The 16,555-nt window shown below is 40.6% G+C and overlaps 1 protein-coding gene across 1 annotated transcript in view; it reads left to right on the plus strand.

The window, feature by feature from the left end:
* Nucleotides 1-12,584, plus strand: part of slc7a5 (solute carrier family 7 member 5) — a 25,608-nt gene extending 13,024 nt beyond the window's left edge. Inside the window, exons 3-10 of the mRNA XM_037683338.1 lie at nt 375-480; nt 683-727; nt 827-950; nt 3,277-3,380; nt 4,032-4,128; nt 4,276-4,425; nt 9,253-9,430; nt 12,241-12,584. Of these exons, the coding sequence (XP_037539266.1) occupies nt 375-480; nt 683-727; nt 827-950; nt 3,277-3,380; nt 4,032-4,128; nt 4,276-4,425; nt 9,253-9,430; nt 12,241-12,296 (860 nt within the window). The 3' untranslated portion in view covers nt 12,297-12,584. The remainder of the gene's footprint in view (nt 1-374; nt 481-682; nt 728-826; nt 951-3,276; nt 3,381-4,031; nt 4,129-4,275; nt 4,426-9,252; nt 9,431-12,240) is intronic.
* Nucleotides 12,585-16,555: the final 3,971 nt, after the last annotated feature.

The raw sequence follows: 16,555 nt of genomic DNA on the forward strand, positions 1-16,555 counted from the left end.
CTGTCTGTCTGTCTGTCTGTCTGTCTGTCTGTCTGTCTGTCTGTCTGAGTCTGAGAGCGAAGCTGTTAGGAAAATATGGATCAGTAAGATCTGTATTGTAAGATGGAGCTAGGTTGTTGAGAGCTTTGTATGTTAGAAGTAAGATTTTGGTTCAGGTAACTTTTTTAATGTTGGGATTAAACGACACATCCGGATCAAAAATGGCACCAAAGTTTTTTACATTAGAACTGGAGGTCAAATTAATGCCATCCAGAGGAAGTGAAAGACTGCAAAGTTCAGGTCCAAAAACCAAAACCTCTGTCTGAGTGAGTTGCAGCTAAACCTGCCTGCAGACGTTATTTTATATGCTCTGAATCTAGATTCTCTTCTTCCAGGTGAGACAGATGGACTTCTTCCTGCAAATTCCTTCCAGAACTCAAAGTATGACTTTGGCAGCATCGGCCTGGCGCTCTACAGCGGTCTGTTTGCCTACGGAGGCTGGTGAGGCCAAACACCAATTCACCTGAGGCTAAATATAGATTAGTAATGTCAGATTGAATCCAAATAAGATTTTATAAAGTATCCACATGTAATCACAGTGTTCCTGCTTTAAAGTGACTATAACTGTATTATTTAGTTAGAAACTATTTGCACAGTTTGTGCGTTACACCCTGTAACCTCATCGTGTCTCATTGTTCTGCAGGAACTACTTGAACCTCGTCACAGAGGAGATGATTGAGCCGTACAAGTAGGCCGCATGCTCTTGTCCAAATTTAAAAGGCCACGTTTGGATCAGCGTGTCGGAGTCTGCAGGCGTAATGTGCGTTTGTTTGTTTTACCTCCTCAGAAACCTCCCGCGAGCCATCATCATCTCTCTGCCCATCGTGACGGCCGTTTACGTCCTCACCAACCTGGCGTATTTCACCACGCTCTCCCCCGAACAGATGCTGCACTCAGAGGCCGTAGCTGTGGTGAGTCTGCACGTCTGAAGGCTGCAGAGTGCAAAAATAACCCAAACTTTTTTTTTTTTTCATTTTGACCTGCCCTGCAGAGAAGGACAAAGACGCCTTTGATTTGTTGATGCATTCAGTAAAAACAGCCATTTTTAGATGATTTTTTTAGGGAATGGCGTGCTAAGACTTTTGGCAGCAGGAAGTTCAAGTCAATTTTATCGTCATTCTCATCACACGTGGTTCATGAGGTGGAACAAAATTATGTACACAGGGTCCCAGTTAAACCCAACAACAGCAAAAATATAACGTGTAAAAAGAAACAGTATACAAGGATCTAAGATATAAACTAAGATATACACTAAACACTAATACTGTACTTGCTGCCGTACACATCTCACCACCGTACAAGTCGCATCAGTCCGAATATGTCTAATAAAGTGGAATAAAACATAAAAAAGTCACTTCGCCGTATAAGTCGCATCTATTATGCATCATTATGCGTCGCGTTTGTTGCGCGTCGCCACTGACAACCTGGAACTGTGGGCCGGTGTTGTGCCAAAAATCCATTGGCTGCCAAATGGCGGCCACGGCAACATGCACTGGAAGACTTTAACAAGAATTTAACAAGATTAACACTTAAAACAATTATTTGTTTGCTCGAAATTATAGCAAAGGTATGTCTCAGTTTAACATTTCCTTAATAAATGCACTATATTAGTCAAATCAGCTGCATTTTCAAAAATCGATTCGCGGAAGCAGGAGCGCACAGAGGGAGGACTCGCTGTGCATTTTGTCGACATTTAACAAGAAAACCACCTAAAAACTATTATTTGTTTGCTCGACATTATAATAAAGGTGTGTCTCAGTTGAACTTTTCTTTAATAAATGCACTTTAATGGTCAAATCAGCTGCATTTCATCTGGGCAGCGCAGCTAAATGCAGCTGATTTGACATTAGACGAAGGTGGCTTATGTATGGCAAGCCAAGTGTCTCATTAATAGCCACTTTTACCTATTAATGAGACACTTGGCTTGCCGTATAGCCGAGGGCCCTCTAGTGGCTGAAAATTATAGTGTTCAATATTTTACAGGTCAGAATGAATGAAATCGTCAGATGTCAGTCAAAAATTGGGTTATAAATATGGAGAAAAAAACATTAAGTTGCTTGTATAAGTCACAGGCATGCTAATTTATGCAAAAAGGTGTAACTTATACAGTAAAAGTACAGTAATGTAAACAATATGATGTATTATACATCAGCCAAACATATGAGTCTGTGGCGAGTAGATGGGTATGAATGTATAGAGCAGCATGAGATCAGCAGCATGGATAATCAGCAGCACAGATAAGTCACATATCACCAATTAAAGTGGCATTACGGTGATTTTTTTTAAAGTTACATGAGGTAGACAGAATCAATTAAAAAAAAAACTATTAGAAAGAAAATACTGGAGATGAATGGGATTTTGGTGAAACACATAAGAAACAGCTTTCAAAGTTTAACCAGTCACAGAAAGTTGAACTTTACGAGACGCAAATTATATTTTTTAATACATTTTAAGTTATTGTTTGCATCAAACTATAAGGATTTTGTCCTCTTCTGTGTGTCTCACTGCTGTAGGACTGATGGTTTCCTCTCTAACTCCACCAAAATACAGAGAGCACACAACCAGGCGTCCACACACTTTGATTATATTTTACTTGTCAAAAACAGAGTGAAGTTTTTTTTTAACTCGTCGTATTTATAAAACACTGCAAACGTACAAATTCACGTGCGTGACCATCAGAGCCTTCCGCTTTGAAGATCCGACAGCTTTGTCACAGCGACGGTTTGATTGAGGCTTACTTTCTGTCTGCCTCTCAGTAACTCAGGGAGTGACAGACAGTGTGGTTGCCATGGTAACTACAGATATGATTATTCACGTTTTGTGCTGCAGCTGCGTTGGGCGCCGCCCTTCAACAATCCTGCAGAAAATTTCTAGTTTTTAATTTTATGCAACTTCTACTGCAACAAATTTTAGGAAAAAATCTTTATTAGTTTTATGTTAAACATCTTTATCTGTGAAATGATTCAAAAGGGATTATAAAACATTTTCTCTATATCCTGCTCGCAGGTGGATTGTTGGACCTCTTTATAAAAACATAAGCACTTTGTGATGGTATCAGGCAGCAAAAGTGATGTTAATTATTTTTGTTTTCAAATCAAAGCAGTTAAATCATGTGACGCAGTTTAACTTTTTGTTTTGAAATGATCAGGCTGTGGTATTTTGCTCGAGGTTTTTGTACCATCGGTCTCGTAGCGACCTGCTGCTAAACACAATTTGTAAAACCCACGTGTCCTGCAGGACTTTGGAAACGCCCACCTGGGCCCCATGTCCTGGATCATCACCGTGTTTGTGGGCCTGTCGTGCTTTGGCTCAGTTAACGGCTCTCTCTTCACGTCGTCCAGGTAACGGCCACAAACTACAACAAAAGAATTCAAAAAGCGTTCAATACAAAAACAACTGGACTTTATTTGTAACAGAAGACGTTTCGCTCCTCATCCGAGGAGCTTTCTCAATTCAAAGAGCAGAGAGTGAGAGATACAGGTTATAAGGCTGAGTGAGATAAGACACACACACACATAAGACACACATATAAGACACACACACACACATATATGTAGATTGGCAGTTCACACCTAAAAACCTAAACAGTAGGTCTTTGTTCCTCTAATTCAGTCGAGGCCCCTCTGTTCCCATCAGGTGTGAAAACCGGCTGGGGATCTGTTTTAAAGTTGCATTATATGTTTTTGAAAGTGGGAATCTGAGGCCTCCTCCTCTGTTAAGAGACGGCTTTTCTCTTTTTACATAAATTGCACAGATGGTTTGAGAGGGGGGTGAAGGAAGCAATTTATGTAAAAAGAGAAAAGATGAGGAGCGAAACGTCTTCTGTTACAAATAAAGTCCAGTTGTTTTTGTATTGAATGCTTTTTGAATTCATCATGTCCTGGATGACTGAGAATCTTCACCAGCAAACAAGTCGGATTGACGTTTCTCTAATGGAAAAAAGAACAGATCTTTGCTGAGTGGTACCAGTTTTGTCTCTTCTCCCGTCTCAGGTTATTCTTTGTGGGTTCCCGGGAGGGTCACCTGCCCAGCCTGCTGTCGATGATCCACCCCACCCTGCTGACCCCCCTCCCCTCACTCATATTCACAGTATGTATTTCATTATAAACCAAAGATCTTGTTCATTTCACCATTACTGTGACAGATCTCTGGGCTTCAGAGATGTCTCTTGTTGCTGAATCAGTTTGGGGGTTTGTTTTATTTGACCTATAACCTCTGACCTGCTCATCTGTCCAGTGTGTGATGACGCTGTTGTACGCCTTCTCCAACGACATCTACTCCATCATCAACTTCTTCAGCTTCTTTAACTGGCTCTGCATCGCCTTGGCCATCATCGGGATGATGTGGCTTCGTTACAAGAAGCCCGAGATGGAGCGGCCCATTAAAGTGAGTTCAGCGACCTGAACGTGCATGCAGGCATGTCTTAGTTGGCTCAGGATGATGTTTTATTTAATTTAATTTAATTTTGTTTTTAATGGTTGGGTCATGCATAGGTTTTGTGGAGATTTGCATTTCTTAGGGTTACCCCCCAGTCCCCGAGTTTCACAGTGAGCAGTTGTTCAAATATTCCACTGTTCAGATGTTCTCAAATGACAGTGAGGTTAAAACTAACGTCACTTTTATGTGTTTTCAGCTGCTGATTTTTTTAAAGATTTACCATGTGCTGCATGCACAAGCAGGTTTCATTCTGTATGACTGAATAAAGTATAAAAAACCTAAACATTTAAAGTAGAGCTTGTAACATGAACCAGTTAAGTTATATGTTTACAGACGTAATGTTCGGGTCTTTCCTCCAACATAATTTACACCGAAATAAAATACATTGGGATGGAAAACCACGGCGCAGTTTGTAATAAGAAGGTGAGATTTATTTATTTTTTGCCGCCATCTTGGTAGGTGCTACTTCTTAGTGCCAGCTTGGCAGTAGACCATGGACATCTGAAAAAACTCAACTCAACCAAGGAGCCATAGTTATTGCAACCTGAACTTCATAGAACGCAATGAATTTATGTTTTATTAGAAATACTCGTCTAGTACCCTGCATTATGAGACTGCAGCAGCTCGTGTTTGAACTTGCAACACAGCTGCAGTCCTGGCTCCTGTCAGTTTTTACCGTTTTGTTTCTGGTTTTTAAAGTTTTAAATGGTCTCACCGTCATATTGTTGCGAGCTCCTCAACATCTACACACCCGGAAGAGCTCGATGCTTACCCAACCAGTTTCTCTCAGATGTACCAAACTACAAAACGGATTCCAAAAAAGTTGGGACACTAAACAAATTGTGAATAAAAACTGAATGCAATGATGTGGAGATGGCAAATGTCAATATTTTATTCGTAATATAACATAGATGACAGATCAAAAGTTTAATCTGAGTAAATGTAACATTTTAATGGAAAAAATATGTTGATTCAAAATTTCACAGTGTCAACAAATCCCAAAAAAGTTGGGACAAGTAGCAATAAGTGGCTGGAAAAAGGAAATTGAGCATATAACGAACAGCTGGAAGACCAATTAACACTAATTAGGTCAATTGACAACATGATTGGGTATAAAAAGAGCTTCTCAGAGTGTCAGTGTCTCTCAGAAGCCAAGATGGTAAGAGGATCACCAATTCCACCATTGTTGCGCAGAAAGATAGTGCAGCAATACCAGAATGGTGTTACCCAGCGTAAATAGCAAAGACTTTTAAGTTATCATCATCAACCGTGCATAACATCATCAAAAGATTCAGAGAATCTGGAACAATCGCAGTGCGTAAGGGTCAAGGCCGTAAAACTCTACTGGATGCTCGTGATCTCCGGGCCCTTAAACGTCACTGCACCTCAAACAGGAATGCCACTGTCAAGGAAATAACAGAATGGGCTCAGGAACACTTCCAGAAAGCATTGTCAGTGAACACAATCCACCGTGCCATCTGTCGTTGCCAGCTGAAACTCTACAGTGCAAAGAGGAATCCATTTCTAAGCAAGCTCCACAAGCTCAGACGTTTGCACTGGGCCAGGGGTCATTTAAAATGGAGTGTGGCAAAATGGAAGACTGTTCTGTGGCCAGATGAGCCACGATTTGAAGTTCTTTATGGAACACTGGGACGCCATGTCATCCGGACCAGAGAGGACAAGGATAGCCCAAGTTGTTATCAACGCTCCGTTCAGAAGCCTGCATCACTGATGGTATGGGGTTGCATGAGCGCTTGTGGCATGGGCAGCTTGCATGTCTGGAAAGGCACCATTAATGCAGAGAACTATGTTCAGGTTCTAGAACAACATATGCTCCCATCTAGACGTCATCTCTTTCAGGGAAGACCCTGCATTTTTCAACACGATAATGCCAGACCACATTCTGCAGCAATCACAACATCGTGGCTACGTAGGAGAAGGATCCGGGTACTGAAATGGCCAGCCTGCAGTCCAGATCTTTCACCTATAGAGCACATTTGGCGCATCATAAAGAGGAAGGTGCGACAAAGAAGGCCCAAGACGATTGAACAGTTAGAGGCCTGTATTAGACATGAATGGGAGAGCATTCCTATTTCTAAACTTGAGAAACTGGTCTCCTCTGTCCCCAGACGTCTGTTGAGTGTTGTAAGAAGAAGGGGGGATGCCACACAGTGGTAAAAATGGACTTGTCCCAACTTTTTTGGGATTTGTTGACTCCGTGAAATTTGGAAACAACAGATTTTTCCCTTAAAATGATACACTCTCTCAGTTTAAACTTTTGATCTGTGATTTGTGTTCTATTCTGAATAAAATATTAGATGTTGGCACCTCCACATCATTGCATTCAGTTTTTATTTACAATTTGTTTAGTGTCCCAACTTTTTTGGAATCCGGTTTGTACATATATAAAAGTGATCAGGTTTTTGCAGTTGCAGTTTTGCTCCAAACCTGTGTAAGTTTACCTTTTTATATATTCCCTGCTGAGACTGTTTAAACCATTAAACCTCTGTTTTAGACTCATCCATTAGCTTTTGGTTAATGCCGGGTATGAGGTCCAATTTGTCCGTCATGTTTTTCTGCCTTTTCTTGTTTTTAACTTTTATTTGACTCCATTGTAAAGCACTTTAGTCAGATTCTGTTGTTTTATTGCTCAATATAAAATTTGACATTTATTATATTAGTCTGCTAAAATTACTGTACAGTCACCAAATATTTGACATCAATTACATTATTGTCTTTACTAATTAGTCATTAGTCTACTAATTTGTTTTTATGGGTAAAATATGAGCTAAGTATTTGTATATTAGTGTCTAGTATAGGCTAAACAAAAGCTCAGTTATTCATGTCCTAAAAGTTTGTTTCCATAACTATGAAAAAAAGACTACTTTATATAATTTCAAAGTTATTAGTCTAAAGTAGGTGCATTTAACTCCAGACACTGTAAAGTACTTCATTACCCAAAGTGCAGTTCTGTTCTGGTCTGGTTATAATGATTACAGCTCCCAGTCATTTTATCACAGTAGTAGCTCATCTGTTCAGCGTTTGGCCCCTGATAACACTTGACTGGGTGTGTTTGGAGGCTCAGTACAGAACACATTGGTCTTCAGTGCTCACCTTATGCATATTTGTTTATTTGAGTAAAATGGGGCTATTTCTACATGTTTTTGGACTAACTGCACAGCATACAACATGTACAAGCCATTAATGGTGTGTTTTTGGCATGTTAACAGTAGAGGGTGATGTATGTAGCACCTAGAAAGATGGCAGCCATTCCAAAGTTGTTATTTTTTAATTTCTTTATCATACACCTTCTCGTTAGTGACACCTACTGTTTAGGAAGGTTCCCGCAGCGAGTACCTTAAACAGCAGCATTCACAGCAAAGGCCTTCTTATACTGCCCAAGACATAGGACTTCTTATCTCACTGATGTGGTTGTGAGATGATCTTTTATGCGTGCTCAAAGAGAAGCTGCAGGAGAGAAGTCCTGCTACGCTCACCCACTGCAGCACACCTCAGGTCAAACAGAAACGACACAGCGAGCGCACAGCTGGCAGAGTAGATCAGAATTAGCTTTACTGTCGTTGCACCGCAGCGCAGCGAAATCACATTTCAGTACAGCCCGTCTGAGAGAAACAAACAAACATGGGGAGACGTCGGTGACTGAGGCCTGAGGATATGTGAGATGTTTGTTTTCCAGCGTTTCCCCTTCCATTATCCAAGGAGGGTGCCCCGCCCTGTCAACAGAAGTGAGTGCCCCGCCTACCAAACTGTCCCCGCCCCCGTTTGATAACTGACGTCACTGTCGTAGCACTAAGCTAGTGGCGCGCAATACAGACGCGATAGCTAAAAAGCTACAGAAGTAGCGCTCCGTTTCCCTCACACTTAGGGGAACCACTGTTTTCAGTTAATCAAGAACTTGAAGGAGGAAGATCTGGTGTTTCTGTTGCTAGCTGAGGAGAAGAGCTATTTTGTAAATTTTTCACGAAGAGACCTGACGGATGTGCTAGAACATGTCCTTGCTCAGCCACGGAGAGCCGCTCGTGTCTCCTTCCACGACCTCTTTATCGTTTTTGTAAACATGGCTGTATTTTCTAACAGCCTCAGCCAGCTGCTCCTCAGCGGAGCAGAACTGAGATCAGTGTAGTTCAGCCACTTTTCCGCACAAATACGTCCACTTAGTTCTGACCGACCACCCAATAGCTCTCACCCAGTAGCTCTGACAGGAGGCTATGCACAGACTGAGGTCTCAGGAGAGGTGCAGCTGGTGCTGAGTAGCCGATAAGTTCTGTTTTTTGTTGTTAGGACAGACGTTGTTAATTCACACTGAAGGAATTTGCTTCACTTTAAGGTCAAAGAGTTGTTTTCTTTTTAGATTTGAGTCTTAGGGTTTGAGTTCTCTTAAAATAAAAGAGTCACAAATTGTTCCTCGAAGGGTTAAAAGTTGGGGTTCTTGTGAATGCACGTCGCCCCTGCATGCGTTAGCCTCGTTAGCCGCTCTGACTCCACCATTAGCCGACGGATGAGCTGAGTGGGTCCTCTCGCTCTGTTTCTGTCACATTCCTGCTGCTCAGCAGATTCACTGTTCAGCTGATTCAGCACAACTGCCCGAGATATAGCCTAACTGTGGCGGCCATGTTGAATTGAGCTGACGTCAAACGTTTAACGAGTTACAGATAAACACCCGATGGTTCCTCTGAATGTTTCATCAAAGTCTGTCTTTGCTTCTCAATTTTGAGCAATAAAAATGAGTTTTGTGTGTTGATTCTTTGCCTGCAGGTGAACATCCTGCTGCCTGTGAGTTTTGTGCTCGCCTGCCTCTTCCTCATCATCGTATCGTTCTGGAAAACGCCGATAGAATGCGCCATCGGCTTCGGCGTCATCGGCACCGGCCTGCCCGTCTACCTGATCGGCGTTTGGTGGCAGAACAAACCGAAGTGGCTGATGAGAGGAATCTGTGAGTGCACGTCTCTGTTTATGGATAAAAACATTTATTTCTTTTAACTAGCACAAACTTATACAGTGTGTGTGTAAGTATGTATGTATGTGTATGTATATATTTATATATACATACATATATATACATACATACATTTTAGTCCATGTTTTATTCTCTCTAGATATTTTATATTGTAGCACTTTGAGATTGTAAAATGTAAAGTGCAGTACAAATTGAATAAATTATTATTATTATATAGTAAATGGACTGCACTTATATAGTGACTTTCTATCTTATCAAGATACTCAAAGTGCTTTACACTACAATCTGTGTCCTCATTTACCCATTCATACAACACTTTACTAGATCTGTACAAAGATAAATCAGTGCTTTATCACATTCATACACTGATGAGACACATCGGAGGCAATGAGGGGTTCAGTGTCTTGCCCAGGAACACTTGGGCATGTGACTGCTGGTGAAATCGAACTCCCAACTCTTGCATTGAAATACGACTGCTCTAATCACTTAGCCACATCCGCCCTGTGTGTGTGTGTATGTACTTTGTATATATATATATATATATATATATATATATATATAGCCTTGCGAAAGTATTCGGCCCCCTTGAACTTTTCAACCTTTTGCCACATTTCAGGCTAACAAGTGGGACACAATCGTGAAGTGGAATGAAATTTATTTATGAAATTTATTGGATGTGTCAAACTTTTTTAACAAATAAAAAACTGAAAAGTGGGGCGTGCAATATTATTCAACCCCCTTGCGTTAATACTTTGTAGCGCCGCCTTTTGCTGCAGTTCCAGCTGCAAGTCTCTTGGGGTTTGTCTCTATCAGTGTTGAACATGGAGACACTGAAATTCTGCCCATTCTTCCTGCAAAACAGCTCGAGCTCAGTGAGGTTGGATGGAGAGCGTTTGTGAACAGCAGTCTTCAGCTCTTTCCACAGATTCTCGATTGGATTCAGGTCTGGACTTTGACTTGGCCATTCCAACACCTGGATACGTTTATTTGTGAACCATTCCATTGTAGATTTGGCTTTATGTTTTGGATCATTGTCTTGTTGGAAGATAAATCTCCGTCCCAGTCTCAGGTCTCTTGCAGACTCAAACAGGTCTTCTTCCAGAATGGTCCTGTATTTGGCCCCATCCATCTTCTCATCAATTCTGACCATCTTCCCTGTCCCTGCTGATGAAAAGCAGGCCCAAACCATGATACTGCCACCACCATGTTTGACAGTGGGGATGGTGTGTTCAGGGTGATGAGCTGTGTTGCTTTTACACCAAACATATTGTTTTGCATTGTGGCCAAACAGTTCGATTTTGGTTTCATGTGACCAGAGCACCTTCTTCCACATGTTTGGTGTCTCCCAGGTGACAAACTTTAAACAACACTTTTTATGGATATCTTTGAGAAATGTCTTTCTTCTTGCCACTCTTCCATAAAGGCCAGATTTGTGCAGTGTACAACTGATTGTTGTCCTATGGACAGACTCTCCCACCTCAGCTGTAGATCTCTGCAGTTCATCCAGAGTGATCATGGGCCTCTTGGCTGCATCTCTGATCAGTCTTCTCCTTGTTCCAGATGAAAGTTTAGAGGGACGGCCGGGTCTTGGTAGATTTGCAGTGGTCTGATACTCCTTCCATTTCAATATGATTGCTTCCACAGTGCTCCTTGGGATGTTTAAAGTTTGGGAAATCTTTTTGTATCCAAATCCAGCTTTAAACTTCTCCACAACAATATCTCGGACCTGCCTGGTGTGTTCCTTGGTCTTCATGATGCTCTCTGCACTTTGAACAGAACCCTGAGACTATCACAGAGCAGGTGCATTTATACGGAGACTTGATTACACTCAGGTGGATTCTATTTATCATCATCAGTCATTTGGGACAACATTGGATCATTCATAGATCCTCACTGAACTTCTGGAGTGAGTTTGCTGCACTGAAAGTAAAGAGGCCGAATAATATTGCACGCCCCACTTTTCAGTTTTGTATTTGTTAAAAAATTTTGACACATCCAATAAATTTCATAAATAAATTTCATTCCACTTCACGATTGTGTCCCACTTGTTGTTCTTGGCCACGCCCACTTCTCCGCTGTGAACAGCTAAAGTGCAGCAGGAAGTTTATCCTGCAGTACAGGTTGCACAAAGGTGTAGGAGGAAGCTTCTGCAGCTCTGGGCTGCACAAATGTGCATCAGGTGCTAAATAATTTAAAATAATTTATTTTAAATAAACAATCCATGCCGATCGTGTGGCTTATCCATCAATCAGCCAATTGTGTGTCATGTCCAATCTTCTTTTGAAAAACCGCGATAGAGCGAGTATAAAATAAACAAACCGCGAAGTAGCGAGGGACTACTGTAAATACTGTATATACAGTGTGTGTGTGTGTGTGTGTAATATTCTCACTTTTAGGTCTACCTCAACTAATTTGTCTTGTTTTTTTGCAGTGGTTCAGTCAGTCTGTAAATGCAATAACATATTTTAAAGTATAAAATATAATTTTTCACAAGTCTTCTGTATTCATTTTAAGGGATCTTGAACATAAACATGGCTCTACAAAAAATAACAAATAACAAACAAATACAAATTGTCTTTCGTTTCACTTTATTTACCTAAATTATTTATTTTAGAGTTATCAACTTATTTGTTTGTCCATTATTAAGTATTTTGTTTAATGAATGTAAATTATTTTTATAATGATTCTGGCCGTGACAGTGATGTTTGAGTATTATTTATAGTTTTTAGATAGTTTGATTTAAATCACGTTTGGATTATTATACTGGCTGTTTGTGTGTTTTTCAGTCTCGACCACGGTCTTGTGTCAGAAGGTGATGGAAGTCGTGCCTCAGGAGTCCTAAAGTCCTCATGACCTTTGACCTTCAGCCAGTGGCCAATCAGAATGCAGCCACAGTGACCTCTGACGTCTCTTACTCCACTTTGTCTCACACACACTGTGAAGCAGGTTTTTTTTTTCCTTTTGATCACTGACGTTTTTTATTTGGTCGTAGTCGCTGCTGTTTGTAGGTCGGACCATGTCGATGTTTTACACTTTATTTATGTCTCCGTTTGTTTTGTTTCTTTTATTCAACCAGATTTTTGCTCATAAGAAGCCGAAGCGAAGCAGGACTCATTTGCCAGGCTTTTATCCTTTCAGATGTTTTACACTTTTATTCTCAGCCTTGTTGTGTTCCTCGTTGGTCACTATGATGCTCTGAACTCTCTGTGAGCCTTTAGCCTTTTTAGGTGTTCGGTTTGAATCGGCCATTTTATTAGCTCCACTGTAATATTTTGGGGTCGGACCCCCGTTTGCCTTCAGAACTGCCTTAATTCTTCGTGGGGACAAAAATTCAACAATGTGATGAAAATATTCCTCAATGATTTTGGTCCATATTCACTGCTCCATCAGATTTGTCCACTGCACGTCCGTGATGAGAATCTCCTGTTGGAACGCATCCTAAAGACGCTCGATTGGATGTTTTAGTCGAACTTTTTAACTTCTTTAATTTTTCATCAGTTCTTCTTCGAGCTGTTTGGTCCTTTCCTCGTGCGTGATTATTATCAGAGCTAAAGAAGAGTCTAAACAAACTGATTAAAAGCAGAGAAATCATCTTAACGAGCCGCCGCTTCATCACTTCGGACTGTTTCGTGTTTCTGCTGAAAAATGGCCGCCGCCACGCTTTACTCGCCTCACGTCCTGCAGCTGAAAACCCTCAGCTGAAACAGATTTGTCCTGTTGTCACTGATCTGATGGATCAACAGGTTGATCTGTAGCTGAGCTCACCCGTGACCGTAGTTTCCACTTTACAGTCCTTTCAATATAAAATAGGTTGATGGCGCTCCTTTTCTTTTTCGTTTTTCATGGAAACCGGTTTTACGTCAAAAACGGGACGTTTGTGTAAACGAGCACTTGAACAGGTGGACGTGATGAAGTGGTCGGCGTTTAATGCGCTGCACGTGAGCTTGCAGCTGTTTTACTTTTATGCAGGTCAGGAAAATAAGCCAGTTTAAAATTTTTTTTTTATGAATCTATATTTGGCTTTTTTACCTGAGTGTCTGAAAAGTTTTCCGTTCAAAAAGCTCCAGTTTCTCTGAACATCGCGGCGCAGAAATCTGAAGTCCTTTCAGATCAGGAGGGAACGTGTTCCTCTGACTGCAGGAGACGAAGGGTCCACTGATCCTTCCTGAGCCCAGAGAGGTTCAGGCGTCTGGTTCTGTTCATGTGTACCGGCATCAGAACCAGAGGCAGATCTGATCCTCCTCCACGTGTTTGTAGGAGACAAACTGAGGACATGGTTTTGTTTTTTACACTGGAATCGATCACATCTTCCACATTTTACTGTGCAGGAGGGCCTTTGCACACCAGACCTGTGATTTCTGTCCGTTTTATTGCACATTTTTTTAAATTTACACGAGCAAAAGTCACCTTATATTACTTCAAACGAAACCAAACTCTTGCGCTTTTCAAGTGATCGTGTCGTTATTTGGACTTTAGCTGCTGCTATTTACATTCATTTGGACCCTTTAAACCTTATTTTTTTGTAAAATACTTTGCTTGTTAATTGATAATCATAATACGCTGCGTGTTTTCCAACACGTAGCTGGACCGAGGGTTAAAACGAAATCTTTGGACCTGATCAGAGGAACGACTTCAACTTGACTGTGAGTCGTTCAGGCAGGAAACAGGATCCGCACCGACACGGTGCTTTAGAAGCTGACGGCTTGTTGTGCAGCGGATCCTTAAACAAACTGAAACTGGAAACGTTCAGAAAGAAAGAAGCAATTCAGATATTTTTCATCGACGGGAGATAACTGAAGCGTTTTTTAAGAAACGAGGAAAAATCTGCAGCTAAAGGTTTATTTTCTTGTTGTTTCCAACATCCAGACGCACGGACAATCAGGAGCCGATGTTTGAGCTGGTTCTGATTCTTTCTCAATTAATTATTAAATTAAAACATGGTTAACATAATAAATATATTTGAAAAATCCAGCTTTCCTTAAAGGAGTGCATTTCAGCTGCTATCAAAGTTTTACTCTCCAAGTATGTGTTGGAGAGGACTCTCAGCTACTACCACACCAAACTTCAAGTGTCTGTTAAACTGACTGAGCTGATTGCCTCAGGATCATAAATATGGTATATAAATACTATTTTTTTAAATATAACAATATTAACAGGCTAATTATGATTCAATCTTTTAATGTTTTATTGTTTTCTAAATGAAAGGGAGCAGATTTAGCTGTTGACCTCTGAGTCACCTTGATGGAACTGAAATCTTATTTTCTGTCCGACTGTTTTGCTGTTTTTCCTGGAGTCGCCTCTAAAAATGGGAGCAGATTGCGTTTCAGTGACGAGCCGCTTTAAACAAACCTCAAATCTAAAATCGGATCTTCAGTTTCTTCTTCGAGCCTTTTCACGTGAGAGGTCAAACCGAAAGCAGCCAAAGTCCAAAATAAAAACGGACTGGTTTCAAAATCTCAAGAAAATCGGACTCCTTTAGGGGTTGCTCAAGACTTTTGCACAGCACCGTTTTGCACGCAGACCCCAAAGCTTCCGTTTTGTCCCTTTTTTTTATTAAACGTGTAACTTGCTGACGTTTCCCAGCACCGTGCACTTTATTAAACGTGACGAGTGAAGGACGGGCTGGAACCAGCTCGGTTTGAGCCCAGATTGTCATCTTGACTGAAAGAAATGTCCAAAACGGCTTCTTTTATTTTGAAATTCTTGCGGATTGATGGATGGAGCCCCCCAGGCTGAACCCCCCCAGCTGTTAAATGGGACAGGAAAGCAGGTAGAGACAGTCGGTGTGCAAAGGCCTTCAAGCTTCCTCAGCTTCTTTCATGTGATCGGGAACGGGACGTCAGGTTTCCTGAGACGAGGGCAGAGATTCAGACCAGTGAGCAGAGTTTTGTGGAGAAAAGTGGATTTTTATTTTTTTTATATTTTAGTCGTTTTGTAGAAGTTTGTTGAAGGAGTCGCGTTTTATGAATCGTTTTCTTTTATTCGTCATCTTTTCTTCCCTCTCAGTCACATTTACTCCAGAACAAACTGAAGTTTAGATCTGAATCATTAACGACGCGCTCCTTGGACACAAAGTGTTCTTGGGGGTGGGGGTGGGGGGGGGGTCTGTAGAGGTTGATCTTGTCTAACACTCCAGCCGTCGCCAGAGTCGACGGGAAACTAATCCGTTACATGTGTAGAAAGTGTATTTATTTATTTTTAGACAACTTTTATTGTTATTAGTCTCTTCCTTGTGTTTACAGGGCATTTGGATGGAAGTGCTTTACAATAAATGTCATTTTTTTTCAATATTTGCCTCATTTGTTTTTTTTATTCTTTTAGTTTACTCTCCCCCATCAGTAAACTTTCTCTTGTCCCGCCCACAACTTCTGATCCGCTCAGGATAGTTTCATGAAAACTCTAACGCATCACTAGACGGAAAGTCTCGTATTATGTTCATCACCCCAGCTCCAAGGTCACAAGTCAAGGTCAAAGGTTATTCAGAATCTTTGCTATAGATTGGAGTATAATAAGGTGTCCAATGGGCCATGTGGTACCCTTGTTATTTCTTGGTAGCTTAACATTACGGTTCAGTAAGCACATAAATAGATGAACTAGAGAAATTCCATTTCCTGTGAACTTGCTGAAAAACAGATGAATTTTGCTTAAAAAAATAAATAACATGCTGAAATGGAAGAACAAGCCTAAATTAGCAGAAGAAAGCATTTTTTTTAATTGTATGTAAATTAACAGAAATGAGCACAATAATTAGGAAAATAGCTAAATTTAAAAAAAAAATAAACGAAATAAGCAAAAAAATAAAATAGCTGAAAAGACAGACAGAAGCTTAAACTACCATAAGGAAGCAGAAAGGTCTGAAATGTGCTAAAATAAAATGTGGAATTAGCTGATAAAGCTAAAATTAGCATAAAAACACCTGAAATAGAAAAAGCTGAAGCTAGCAAAAAAATTCTGATAGGAGCGTAACAAGCTGAAATTAGTGTAAACAAGTTAATTAGGCTGAAAGTAACAGAAATTACAATGGAAACTTGAATTTATCTGAAAACAGCTCAAATTAGCTAATAAGGTAGCTGAAAAGGTGGAAAAGCTTAAATTAGCTGA

The sequence above is a fragment of the Nematolebias whitei genome, chromosome 10 (genome assembly GCF_014905685.2).
Source record: "Nematolebias whitei isolate Nwh7 chromosome 10, NemWhi1, whole genome shotgun sequence".
Taxonomy (NCBI): Eukaryota; Metazoa; Chordata; class Actinopteri; order Cyprinodontiformes; family Rivulidae; genus Nematolebias; species Nematolebias whitei.